The 14,887-nt window shown below is 37.1% G+C and overlaps 1 protein-coding gene across 4 annotated transcripts in view; it reads left to right on the top strand.

Moving 5' to 3' along the window:
* The window catches only part of Slc25a14 (solute carrier family 25 member 14), a 38,636-nt gene that overhangs the window by 9,435 nt on the left and 14,314 nt on the right, over positions 1 to 14,887 (top strand). For all 4 annotated transcript variants that reach the window (XM_036174909.1, XM_036174910.1, XM_036174911.1 and 1 more), the window contains 3 exons: positions 633 to 727; positions 3,408 to 3,493; positions 6,306 to 6,401. In XM_036174909.1, the coding sequence (XP_036030802.1) occupies positions 633 to 727; positions 3,408 to 3,493; positions 6,306 to 6,401 (277 nt within the window). The remainder of the gene's footprint in view (positions 1 to 632; positions 728 to 3,407; positions 3,494 to 6,305; positions 6,402 to 14,887) is intronic.

The raw sequence follows: 14,887 nt of genomic DNA on the forward strand, positions 1-14,887 counted from the left end.
GACTTTTTATGTAAGACAGGGCCATGTTAAGCTGCTCAGGCTTGCCTTGTACTTACCCTAGTTCAAGCAGGCCTGGAACGCCTCACTCTCCTGTACTGTCTGACCTGGCTGTATCCCGTGTACTTTTTTATAGTATTTTAAATTGTTTGAATTATATAATTTCCTCCTTCCCTTTCTCCCTCCACCCATTCCCATGTATCTCTTTCCCCTCTCTCATATTCATGGCATCTTTTTCTTTAATTGTTGTTATCCCATGTATTTTATAGGATGAATTTGAAGTTTTACTCATAGCTATACATTGAAAAAATTTCTTTTGCAAGTTTTTCTAACACATATGTTGTTTTAGATGTGTATTTGTTTGATTTCTAAGTGTTTGAGCATTCCCCTTTTCAGATTCTGCTTTGCTTCCACTATGGTCAGAGAATATATTCTGTATAATTTCAGTTCTTTTAACATTGTTGATGTTTGTTTTATGACCTGGGATATGAGCTTTCTTTGTCAGTTTTTCATGGGTGAGTGAAAAAAAAATGCATGCTATATTGCTTGGGAAGATATAGATAAAAGAACTGTAAAATCTACAAGTGCGTGTTAAATAAAATTAACTTCTCTTTTTCTCTTTCTATTTTGGGCAGAATTGCCCCTGCTTTACTAAGACAGGCATCATATGGCACCATCAAAATTGGTATTTACCAAAGCTTGAAGCGGTTATTTGTAGAACGTTTGGAAGGTCAGTATGCTCAACTCTCTTTTGAGGTTATCCTCAAAGGATTGTTGAACTCATGCTTAATGTGGAATATTTATCTCATGATACCAGAGAGTGAAAGACAGTCACTGTGGGCATAAAGGGACATCTGTTGACTTGGGCTAAATCCCTACAGAGGGAATATGTGGGTTAGAGGAACCTGCTCTTCAGATGTATCTTTTACAATCAACTAAAAAACTTGTAGTCTGCCAAGATGGCTTAATGGGTAAATTCATGCAAGTGTGACTGCCTGAGTTTGATACCTATAACCTATGCAAAGATGGAAGGAGTGAACACATTCGGTAAAGTTGAACTTTGACCTCCATACATATGCCATGATATATGTCCTCCCCGCAAAATAGCAATTCTTAAAAAAAAAAAAAAATTGTTGTCATTCTTGAAGAAGCCTAGAACAGCCATGTCCTGAAAATGAATTTTGTCTTCATCAGTTAGAAGGCATTTCCTAGAGGCCAATTTTGATAAGCTTTTGGTAGGTAGATAAATTTGAGTCTGTTATAGTCTGGATGCCAATGTACCTATGGCCACTTTATCCACATGCAGAGCTGTTGTATGTTTCTCCATTTGAGCCTGACACTTGCATGATGAATATATTTTATCATAGGCCTGGGGTTACTGGATGGTTGGGAAAGCTGGAGAGACTTCATATTGGCAGTATTTCTTGAAGCACTTTTTTATTCTAAATCAGCATTTTTTCTGGAGCCTCATCATTTTGAATCCTGAAGGATGTACTTTTGTCTTTCCTGGAAATATTTTCCTTTCATAGATTGTTCATGTGGGTTTACTAACTTTCTATTTATAGGCTGGCTCTTCATGAGGAGAAGGAATGGTGAAGATTGGATTTTCTCTGTAGAACAATATGTTCTGTTATTCCTTTCTTCTTGTGTCTAGCTGAGGGAATTTAAGTCTAAATTATTTCTTTTGGATCTGAGGGTGTAACTCAGTAGCAGAGTGCTGGCCTAGCATGTATAAAGTCTCTCCATCATCCAGTGCCAGGAATTACACTACTGCTTTTTTATATCTGACTATAGAAGCCTTCTGTACATAAATGGAGGCTAGGAGAGATATAAAGACATTTAATGTTAATATTTAAGTGACTTTATTACTCATAAGATTATATTTTTAGCATCTTAAAGTCTTAAAGTTGACTATCCATAATAGGACTTAAAAGTTGAACAAGGATAATACCAACCTGTATGCCAAACTGGGCAGGGAAAAGCCCACAAGGCCTCAACCTTACACAGAGAACTATAGGCAGCTACAGAAAGATGGGAGGATGAGAGGTGGTCTTCTCCAGGGAAGAGCACACCAACTGGTTGTGCACTGTCAAATGGTCATCCCTGAAAACATACATACAAGTAACATTATAGAGACTGAACAGGTTATATTTAGGAATATATATGTATATACATATGTTTTCCGTTTTATTATTTTATTATTTTTTTTGAGACAGGGTTTCTGTAGCCAGAGTTTTTCTGTGTCCTGCTTGGCCTGCAGTCAGGACAAATCTCTCTCACCTGCAGCTGCTGGACCTAAGTAAATGCACACAGGTTTATATTATTTATGAACTGTATGGCCATTAGCTCAAGCTTAATGACTGACTAGCTCTTTCACTTAAACTCAATCCATTTCTGTTAATCTATATGTTGCCATGTTTTCTGTGGCTTTACCTGTGTGTCATTACATACTGCTTCATGGATGGCAGGCTGGCATCTCCTGACTCAGCCTTTCTCTTCCCAGAATTCTCCTTGTCTGCTTATCCTGCCTATAATTCCTGCCTGGCTACTGGCCAATCAGCATTTTACCTATCAACCAATCAGAGCAACACATTCACAGCATACAGAACATCCCACAGCGGGTTTCTCTGTGTAGTTTTGGTGCCTGTCCTGGATCTTGCTCTGTAGACTAGGCTGGCCTCGAACTCATAGAGATCCACCGGGCTCTGTCTCCCAAGTGCTGGGATTAAAGGTGTGCACCACCACCGCCTGGCAATATGTATAAGTAGTAACAATTAGTGTAAAAAGACACCATAAAATTGAAGAACAGAGAGAGGTATAGGGAAGGATTTGGAGGGAGAAAAGGGAAGGGGGAAATGTTGTAATTAAATTATAATCTCAGTCAGTGGTGGCACACGCTTTTAATCCTAGCACATGGGAGGCAGAGGCAAGCAGATCGCTGAGTTCAAGGCCAACCCTGGTCTACAGAGTGAGCTCCAGAACAGCCAGGGCTATTACAAAGAGAAATCCTGTCTTGAAAAACTGAAAAACAAAACAAAACCATAAATTATAATCTCAAAAAAATTTAAAAAATTTAAAATCAGATGCATTATATGTTTGAAGTGGTCAATAAAGAAATACCACATTCTAATTTGTGTAGTATACTGACAATTATGTAGAAGAATATGATGTCTTCAAGATAATGTTTTTAAGGAAATAATGGTTTATATTTTATAATTTGTATATTTTTTTTGTATAAATTTGGGATGGTCTACAAATATTTGAAAGTCTTTACTTTGATAAACCTTGAAGTTCCTTTTCATGTCATCTCTCTGGAAAGGATTTTCTTCATACAGTGTCTCAGGGACTCTGAGGCACCAGTGCTTAATAAAATGAACCTTTATTTATTTATTTATTTTACATTTTTACAGATGAAACTCTCCTAATTAATATGATCTGTGGGGTAGTGTCAGGAGTGATTTCATCTACTATAGCCAATCCCACTGATGTTCTAAAGGTAAGAGAGATATCTGCCATGTGAGTTGAAAGACTACAGCTTTAACTCAGATTCGAGTTCAGATTATTATCTGTCCATTCTTAGTTCTAAATTCTTGGGTAAATCTCTTAACCACGTAATGTCTCATTCATTCTTGTTTTGGAATGAAGATAATGCAGTGCTTATAGCATAAAGTTGTTAAGAATTAGAGATAACATATGAAAACTTGTATAACATTATGCTTCATAGTAGATATTCAAAAATATTTTAAGGTGATATGCATTAATCCATTGGTTTTCAGCTTGGGCTTTGCAGTCCACTACAGGTTCTTTTCAAAGCTGTGCAGGGAACTGATTTTGAGACTCCTTATTCTGTTTATATTCTTCAAGTGGTGTGAGAATGAATTTGTGTTTCTAATAGCCCTTTTCCCATTTTACAAGACAAAGACATATCCCTTATCTATTCCAAATCTTCAGATGGTGTATTGATCTGTAGTATAAACTGAGACATAAAACTAGGATAGATCGAGGTAGAGTTTTTTAGAGAGTTTCTTTTCATGACTGCTTTACCTTACATTTATACTGTTTCTATCTTTCCTTATCTTGTCTACATCTTTATTAAAGATGAGCTTTGACTTTCAATGTGATATATCTTGGATCGTGCTGATTTATAAGAATGTGATTGGACTTCTTTAGTGTTTAGCAGTTACAGAATGAAACATTTATTTTAATGCCAGCCTTCAGCTTTATCTGACAAATGATAAAAATGTCCTTCTTAATTAATAAAGCACTAAATGTATGATTAAACTATGTGAGGGAATCACAAATTGGGATTTTTGTTTGTTTTTCTGATCTTATGTAGCCCATTCTATCTTTGAACTCACTAAGTAGCAAAGAATGACCTTGAATTCCTGGTCCTCCTGCCTTACTGGGAATACAGGTATTTATAACCATGAATCTCAAGTTTAAAAAATATTGTTTTATGTGTGTGGGTGTTTTGCCTTCATGTGTGTCTGTGTGTCTGTGTACCACGTGCACTCAGTGTTCATTGAAGCTGGGAGGGGACATCTGAGTTCCTGGAACTGGAGTTACAGACAGTTGTGATCTACTGTGTGGGTGCTGGAATTGGGCCTAGGTCTGCTGGAAGACCAGCAAGTACTCTTAACTACCGAGCCATGTCTCCAGGCCTGAGTTATGAGAAAAAAAATTCAAATTCATTCCTTATAATAAGAGAAAGTACAAATCAGGATCCAGGATAATGCAAACCAGTGGTAGGAGAGTCACCTTACAGCAATAACAGCAGAGTTTATAATGCATAAGAGAATACTCAGCCCAATCTAAGAGGGGTTTCTTCCAGGACTTTGCCCCAGTGAATAACAAAATCCTTGGATGCTCAAGTCCCTTACATAGAATGAAACAGTATTTGTGCATAACCTGTGTGTATTCCCTTAGATATTTTAAATCCACTTTAGATTATGTATGATGTTTAATATAATGTAAACATGTATAAATAGTTGCTGTATTATTCCAGAAATATTGATAAGGAAAAATTCTACATGTGTTCAGTACAAGTGCAGTTTTTTCGAAAGATTTTTCAATTGGGGATTGGTTGAATCCACAAATATAAAACTGCAGACTATTTTGATCATTATTTGTCTGGTATAAATTATCATTCTTTTTAAAAATGAAATTAGCCAGGTGATGGTGGCGCACACCTTTAATCCTAGCACTTGGGAGGCAGAGGCAGGTGGATCTCTGTGAGTCCAATGCCAGCCTGGTCTACAGAGTGAGTTCCAGGACAGCCAAAGCTACACACAGAAACCTTGTCTCAAAAGGAAAAGAAAAAAGAAAATTAAAAATTTAAATATTTATTTTTTGTGTATGTGTACTTTATCTGAATGTATTCATGTGTACCATGTGTGCCTAGTGCCCATAGAGCCTGAAGAGGGCATTGGAACTGTAAAGAGAGTTGTGAGCTGCTATGTTGGGGTTGAGAACCAAACCCAGGCTCTCTGAAATAACTCTAAGCTGACTCTTTAGCCCCCAAATTAAATTTATAATCATCATCATTACTATAATTTTCTGTGTGTGGCACATGTATGTACATGTGGAGGTTAGAGGAAACCTTTTGAAATCAGCTCTCTTTTGACAATGAGTTCTAGGGTTTGGACTCAAAAGAGAACAATGCTCATCTATAGAATCCCCATTCATAAACCTCTATTAATATTTGGGTATGTATGATCATCTAGTCTTCTCACTGTGTTTATAGTTTTTTCTAAACTTCCCATGTTTTTGGTAAGAATTATATATACTGCTTTACAGCACCTTTCTGTTTAACAGTTAATTTTTAATACTTTAGGGGAAAATGTTATGGCTCCACTGTATTCTGTTAAATGGATGCCGTCATTATGTAAGCAATAGGTTGTTGATGTTGATTTTTGGCATTTGAATAGTCCCTAATATTTTACTGAACTAATTACATGCTTTTTTCAAACAGGGTCTTACTTTGTAGTCATGACTGTCCTGGAACTCACTGTGTAGAACAGGTGGGCCTTGGACTCACAGAGATCCACCTGTCTCTGCCTCCTGAGTGCTGGGATTAAAGGCATGTGTCACTGTGCCTGGCTCAAACTAGTTATATTTCACTGAAGACTTGCTATTCTCCAACTCCAGAAAAGACAAATTTACTATGGGAAATATGAGGCCAAGTAAAAATCTTTATAGAGTATACTTTGGCACAAATTATATAAAATAATTCCTTAATTTTAAAGGAGTGAACTCTCTCATTTTGGTTTTCTCTGTCAAAATAAATTGTTCACTTCTTTTTGTTTTAGATTCGGATGCAGGCTCAAGGAAGTTTGTTCCAAGGGAGCATGATTGGCAGCTTTATCGATATATACCAGCAAGAAGGTACCAGGGGGTTGTGGAGAGTGAGTACTCTTTTACTGGTGTTGTATTTTACTCCTTACTTGATATTCATATTAAGCCATGAGATTGTGACTAACCCCAAGCAAGGTAAAGAGCGACTTGCCACCCTTGAAAGGATCAAAAGTTACCAGCAGTTCCTATTTCTATAATACAGTTTAGGGTTGTATGTATGAAAAAAATGCTGTATTATTTGAGATAGCCATTTTTCTCTCCTAAACTTTACAGTTTGTCAGTTTTGGATTAAACACACTAATGTTTGTCTGACATGATCTCTATAGTGCTTATGTTCAAAGAGTATAACAGTGTTTTTAACCGTATAATTGTAAAGCATAAAATGTACCATAAAATATTGATAACATTTACTAAAATATGAGGAAAAATTCCAGTAGTTCCACCACTTAGAGATAATCACTTTGAACATTTTATCATTATTGTCTAGTCTTTATTTATACTTTGCCTTTTGCTGTCATTGTTGCAATAACTTTTTGTTTTTGTTTTGTTTTGAGGTAGGGTTTAGTAAGTAGCCCAGACTGGTCTTGAACTTGTGATCCTCCTGCCTATGTCTCCTGAGTGCTGAGAAGTCAGGTCTGTTCTACTATACCTAACTTCTGTTGCATTACTTTTCCTTTTGAAACAGGATCTTACTATGTAGTCTTGGCTGGCCTAGAATGTACTATATAGACCAGGCTGGCCTCAAATTCACAGAGCTTCCCTTCTTCTGCCTCCTGAGTGCTGGGATTAAAGGCATGTACCACCACACTAGGCTATTGAATAACTTTTTATTCTGTTGTGAACATTGAATTATTCTAAGCAAATAAGACTATTATTAGAATATGCAAAGAGAGCAGAATGGCATGGCAAGTCCATTGATAGACTTTTAAATAAAATTGTGAGCTTTATTATTTTCTTTCCTTTATAATTTTCTACAGCTAATTCTTTAAAAATTCAAACAAAATAGAGCTGAAAGAATAGATCTATGAGTACCCATGATCTGGATTAGACAGCTGATAACGCTTTGGCATAATTACTTGATCTGTCTCTTTGAGTACAGAAGCACACACACTATTTTGCTAAACAATATAATAGTATGTTATAGACATTATGAAAGTCCCCTAAACACTTCAAGATGTGTCTCATAAGAAGAAGGTAGAGATGGCTCATCAGTTAAGAGCACAGACTGCATTCACAGAGACCCGAGTTTGGGCTAAATGTAATGGCAGGTAGTTGCACTCATGTGGGCATACCTTTTCATAGACATACACATAATTAAAAATAAAAAGTAAAATAAATTTAGAAAAAGAACAAAACATTCTCTATGCTAGCAATACTGTTGTCAATTGTAAGGAAGTTAACAGTACTTAAGGGGCTGAAGAGATAGCTCAGTGGTTAAGAACACTTGCTGCTCTTGAAGAGGAAAGATTTGGGTTGCCAACTACTTCATAGCAGCTTTACCATCCATAACTCTAGTTCCAGGGGAATCAAAGCCCTTTTCTAACTTTTGCAGGAACCCAGGCACACACGTGATGCATAGGTATACATGTAGGCAAAACATGCATATGCATAAATAAATCTGAATAAAAGACCCTAATACTTAAAACCTAGACCATATTAAAACTCCACCTATTTATGAGACCAGGATAGTTTTCATATAGTGTATTTCCATGTGGTCTTTGGCTTGTTCCTCTATTGCCTGAAACTTGAGACTATTTACTTTCTTACATTCATTATAAACCTTTTGCATCAAGGTAAGAGGTGCATGTTTGGTTATGCCACATTAAGCTATGCAGAGATGCTTACTTAGTCATATGATGTCCAGCAGGTCTTGCTGTCGTAAAAGGCAAACTTTTCATCCTTTTGCAATTAGCAGGTAATTTATGAGGTGAAATACTGACAACATGCATATATCCCAATACCTAATAATTGAATATAACTACTTTTATGGCCACGCTACTTGAATGATCCTGGCACATAATGTACAGAAGCAAAGTACATTGTGTTATGTATTCTTTTGATATAGACATAACTTTTTACTTAGTGATCATAGCACCATTAATGATCCTTGAGGTTTGCTTTTTGATAACAGTAGGGTGTACTTTCCTGATTAGTCCAATTTATAGCAAGAATAGAACTAACTAGAACATTTTCATGAATTGATGCCAAGAGACAAAAACCAAACAATGAGATTATAAATTAGGTTAGGGAAACCAAGAAATTTTATTTTTAATTTTACTTGTGGTAATTGTTATACAATACACATAAAATTTCAATAGTATTGAATCTATTCACATTGTTTGCAACCAATATCCAGAAATTAAAAAAATGATTATTTTTATTAACATATATTAGTTTTAAACAATGAGTTTCATTTCATCCCTTATTCCCCTCTTGTTCCCCTTCTACTCCCATTGAACCTTGTCCTCTTTCCAGTTTGTGTCTCTCTGCTTCCATGTTTTTGTTTTTATTTGTGAACCAATGTGTTTAATTAGTTTTATTTACAGGAGCATGGATACCTTACCAATTTGTATATCACTAAAATAAAATGTCTTTTCCTCCCCCAGCAACCATGAACTGTCTATAGATCCTCAGGTGGATATGAGGCCTCATGAGCCCCTCTCTCTTCTAGAAACTGTTACTGGCCTTTAAATCCTCAATGAGGAGTAGGGCCTCATGAGCCTCTCTGTGCTCCATGATGAATTCATTTCATCATGCAAAACTGAGACTCTATAACCACTAAACAACCTTTCTTAATTTCCCCTAGCTCCTGGCAATTCCCATACTACTCTCTGTCTTTGTGAATTTGTCAAGTAACTCAAATAAGTGGATTCATCTAAGTTTGCCCTTTTATGAGATTTCATTTAGCACAGTGTCCCTGAAATTCATCCATGTGATAGAAAGTATTGAATTTCCTTCCTGTTAAAGACTGGATAATATATATGTATGTATATTATTTAAACACTTCACAGACAGACTGTATATATATATAAATACACACACATATTTGCATTAACACAAGTATGGACTGTGCATTGTACACAATATAAATACACATATTTGCATTGACACAAGTATGGACTGTGCATTGTACACAATATACGTCACCCATCTTGCAATTATTTTAGGTTTATTTCTTTATGTCTGTAACTAGGATTTTCAGGGGGTTTTCCCCAATCAAATCTGATATCTATTAACATTGAACAAATCCACAGTCTTTTTTTGCATGTGGAAACAAAAGTATAACCTCTTCCCCCAAATAATACAATTTTTGAATTCCATTTTAATGTTAAGGCATTCTTAAAGTTTCTAGGGTGGTTTATTTCCACAGTCCCTTTCACAATCCAGTGTCTCCCAGCAGCTAGCCTTTGCTTATCAGCAATCAAAAAATTCAAAGACAACACAACAGCATACAGGATCCAGACTCCTTGTGTATTTCCCATCTCTACATGCCTTATTTTTAAATTACTTTACTCTTTCTTTAAAGCATTACTCTATTATTTTAAACAATTTATTCATCTATTTTTATGACTGTATATATTATTTTCCTTTTTTTCTTAAGCCTATACACATTGTTAAACACATTGCAATTATTTAGAGTTCTTTTCCATCTGAACCTGCTTTACTGTATATCTGTAACCTTTTCTGTCTGCATTAGCAAGATCTTAAACCACCACACAGTTTATGGGTCAAGCCCTCAGGCTGTTGCTGGGAGACATGTCTCTGTATCTCCCGCCTGCATAAGAGACTATGGGGTTAGGAAGCTGCATTTGACTCCATTTTTGTGTTTGGAACCTTTTAAAAAGCTTTTTCGTGTTTTATATTGAAATATGTGCCTGGACAGTGGGCACCATATGTAGTAGTGAGTCTTTTTCTCTCCCTCCAGCCAGCTCCCAAATAATGACACAGAGACTTATTATTAATTATTAAGCCCAGCCAATAGCTTAGGCTTGTTTCTAACTAGCTCTTATAACTTAAATTAACCCATTACTATTCATTTACTTTCGGCCTTGTAGATTTATTACCCCATCTCTGTAGTGCTCATCCTGCTCACTCCATGGCATTTCTTCATTCTTCTTCCCAGCATCCTCTTTGTCCTGAAAATTCTGCCTAGCTATTGGCTGTTCAGCTTTTTATATAAACCAACCTGAGTGACACATCTTCACAGTGTACAAAAGGATTATTCCACAAGAATAAATACATTTTATTTACATGTAAAAATATAGTTCTGAGGATACCTGTAAAAATATAGTCCTGAGAAAAGTATATCCCAGTGTGGCTACTTTTCCTAGCATGCATGAATCCATAGGTTCAGTCCCCGGTATGCCTGCATACAAATCTGTATTGACACCTTTTCTTAATAAACTCCAATTTTGTTTCAAATTAAAAAAAAAATCCAAACGTTTCAACAAAGAAATACATTTACTTTGTTGCAGATATGTGCATCCTTTTATTCTGTTTAATATTCTTGTCTTGGTTGTAACATTTGCTCCTGAGAAATTTCAAGGTGTTCCTAACTCCTCTGTATAGAGAAGTGCTAACAAAATGGAACTTATATAAGAGTTGGAGAGACAGTTGTGTGCTAAGGCTTGCCTTGTTAGCTGGAGTATACCTTACCTGTTCAAAGAGGATAGCTGCTTTTTAGCTGTGGTTTGTTGCTGTCATGCATTAGTGAATCCCCCCACCCAGATTTATTTATTTTTATTTTATGTGCATGAGTCTTTTGCCAGAATGTATGCAGTGCCAGCAGAGGCCAGAAGAGGGCATCAGATACCTTCATCTGGAGTTAGAGAAAGTTATGTGGGTGCTGGAAAGTGAATTTGGGTCCTCTGTGAAAGCAACAAGGGCTCTTAACCTCTGAGCCATCACTCCAGCCCCTAAAATTTGACTTTTCAAGAGAAGCTAGAAACTTGCATTTCTATGTGAAACCCCTTAATCATCAACTAACCAAATCTTTTAGAAATGTTGTATAGGCCACATAAATAACATCTGTGGAATGAAATCAGCCAATATACCCTAAATTAGGACGTTATTGGTTACCAGTGTGGTCTTATGGGAATGGTCATTCTGTTTAGCAGAGTGAAGCAGATGGGAGAGTCATAGAGCAAGCTACTGTTAGATCAGCAAAATCAACTTTGGCACAGCTGCATCACCTGTACTTAGGGTTTGGGAATTCAGAGATGATGAAATACTTTAATATAAAAGTTGCCTCAGAAAGTATTTATTTACATAATATGTTATTTTCAGTCTTAAATGTTTTTTATTTTCATTGATTCTCTATTTTTGTCCAAGTGTACTTAACAAAACCCTTATGCATAATTAAGAAGTAATTTGTATTGTGTGGATATATCTGTTGGTAAAATGTTTGATGTACAAACATGAGGACCTGAGTTTGATTACCATAACCCCCATAAAATTATCAAAAGCTGGGCACGGTGGTGTGCGCTTCATTCCCAGTATTATGAAAGACCCGGTCTCAAAAATCAATGTGGGTAGCTTCCGAGGTTTTTTCCCATGCACCTGCCCACACACAAAAGGAGTAATGATCAATGAAACTCATAAAGGCAAAACATTTCTTGTGAAAATTTTAAAAAATTATAGGCATAAAAATGAGGGCCTGGTGAGATGGTTCATTGGGTAATGACACCTCTCTCCAAGCCTGATGACCTGAGCTCAGTCTCTGGGACTCATGAGATGGACGGAGAGAACTGATTCCTGCAAGTTGTCCTCTGACATCCACATGGGTAGCATGCGTGTGTGTACTTACACATATAACACAAACACACACATGCACACACAAAATTAAAATACAATAAAAAAGGATAAAAGGAAAGTATAAAATGAAATTACCTCATCTCTGATCTGACAGATAAAATGTTTTAATGTATTTCCTTCTAATCTTTTCTGAAAAGTATATATTCCTTTCTCTCTAAACTTAGAATAGCAGTGCTGGATATAATTTCATATCATGCATTTAATAAAATGCTTCAGGACAACTTCAAGTGTCATCTATCTTTTTTTTTTTTTTTTGGAGACAAGTGTAACACGAAGTTCTAAATGGTCTTATTAAACAAAAAACACAGGGGAGCCAGGTATTGGAGTGAACACTGAAAGATCAGAGAAATAGAACCAGCCACAGCTAACCTCACCTCGCCAACTTCTCAGCCACTCCTGTTTCCTCAAACTGGAAGCCTCTGAGTCCTCACCCAAATGGATCTCCGCTGAACTGTTGCTGAAAGCCTAAAAGCTTAACAGCCTCTATCTAGTTCCTGGTCCTCAATCCTTACATACCTTTCTGCTTCCTGGCATTATTTCCTGGGATTAAAGGCATGAGTCACCAAGCCTGGCTGTTTCCAGTGTGGCCTTAAACTTACAGAGATCCAGATGGATCTCTGCCTCCAGAATGCTAGGATTAAAGGTGTGCGTGCCACCATTTTCTGGCCTCTATGTCTATCTAGTGGTTGTTCTGTCCTCTGACCCCAGATAAGTTTATTAGGGTTTACAATGTATTGGGGGGACACAATATCACCATAGACAAGAATCTCTCATTGGCCTGGAACTTAACTGAGTCTGCTAGAGTGGGTGTCTAGAAAGCCCCAAGGATCCGTCTTTGCTCACATCACTGGGATAATGACAGAAGTCTGACTTGTCATGCCTTACCAGCTCTCTGTGCTCACAAGAGTTGGGGTAGGCATATTCTGTTGGTTCATTGGTCTCTCGCTGCAGAAGGGCCTGTAAGGGAGGGACTGTTTTCCTTTGCCCTTTTCCCAGCTTTTCCCACTTGTCCTTCACCCTAGTGTCATTCTTTCTTCTCACCCTCGCATTCTGGGAGTCACACTGGGAAGTTTCCCTTCCTCACTTCACTGACTTCTGTTGTCTTTTTCAATTTTTTTTTAATTTTAGAGATAAAATTTCATCATGTAGTTCTGGCTGGCCTGGAACTTGCTATGTAGACTTGAACTCACAGAGATCTACCTGCTTCTGCCACCCAAGTGCTGGGATTAAAGGTGTGTACCAAAAAGCACAGCTGCCAATGTTTTTATTATTTTGTCATTGTAATGAGTGTGGACTCACGTCTCACCTTGTTTAGAGAAACTTGCTCCAGTACTGCAGATTGAGTTTAGGGCCTCGTGTGTCCCATGCAAGCGCTCTACCACGGAACTGTATCAGCAGTCCTTTCCTTTCCTTTCCTTTTCTTTTTCCCAAAAGATTTATTTATTTATTATATACACAAAAGAGGGCGCCAGATCTCATTACAGATGGTTGTGAGCCACCACGTGGATGCTGGGAATTGAACTCGGGACCTCTGGAAGAGCAGTTGGTACTCTTAACCTCGGAGACATCTCTCCAGCCCCCTTTTCTTCTTTATAGTTTGAGAGATAGGGTCTCACTCGGTTGGTAAGGCTAGCCATGAACTCTTTGTGTAGTCAACACTGTCCTTGATTTTAGGGTTCTTCCCCCTTAACATCATAAGTAGCTGGGATTAACTGCCAAGACTGGATCACCAGGCCTATCATTTTTTAAAAAAACATTTTGTCAGTGTATATTATAGAAAATGAGTTTCAGGGGTTGGGGATTTAGCTCAGTGGTAGAGTGCTCGCCTAGCAAGCTCAAGGCCCTGGGTTGGATCCTCAGCTCAAAAAAAAAAAAAAAAAAAAAAGAAAAAAAAAGTTTCATGCTGAGATTTTCATATATGCATATAGCATGTTTTGATTGTATTCACCCCCCATTGCATGTACTTGCCCTCTAATTCCCTTCATCTTCACATGTTATCCCCTTTTTGCTTTGATGTCGTATGTGTGTGTGTCTATGTAAGCATTATTATTATTATATATATATATTAGACAGAGACTAATAACCTTGGATGTGATTCCTCAAGAGCTGTCTACCTTGTTATTTTGAGACGGTCTCTCACTAGAGGGAGTCTTTTCTCTTCTTCTTCACTACTGAGATTACAAATATGTATCACCACACCCCATTTTTTAAAAAATGTGGACTCACTGAGAGTTGAAGTGAGCTCCTCATATAGCAAGCACTTCACGATTGAGCCCCTTAAGACTTAAAGAAAAGATTTATTCTTTTTATTTTTAATTACATGTATCTCTGTGTGTTTGCAGGTTCTCTTAGAAGCCATGTAATGGATGCCCTGGAGCTAGAGTTACAGGCAGTTGTGACCCACCTGACATGGGTGCTGGGAATTGAACTCAGGTCTTCTGCAACAACAGTGCACACTCTTAGCCACTGAGCCATCTCTCTAACCCTTCATAAAATAAAAAAAACAACAACTATATTTATGTGTATGGATGGCCTGCATGTATGTCTATTTACCACATGGTGTGTAGTGCCTGCAGAGGTGATGGGAATTGAACTTTAGTCTTATTTAAGAACAACCAGTACTCTTCAGCCCCATAGTTTGTGTGGTGGGTATTGTGTTCCTTGAAATATTGTGTGTTCCCTGAAATAAACATATCTGGGGTCAGAGAACAGACAGCCACTA

This window comes from Onychomys torridus, chromosome X (genome assembly GCF_903995425.1).
Source record: "Onychomys torridus chromosome X, mOncTor1.1, whole genome shotgun sequence".
Lineage (NCBI taxonomy): Eukaryota > Metazoa > Chordata > Mammalia > Rodentia > Cricetidae > Onychomys > Onychomys torridus.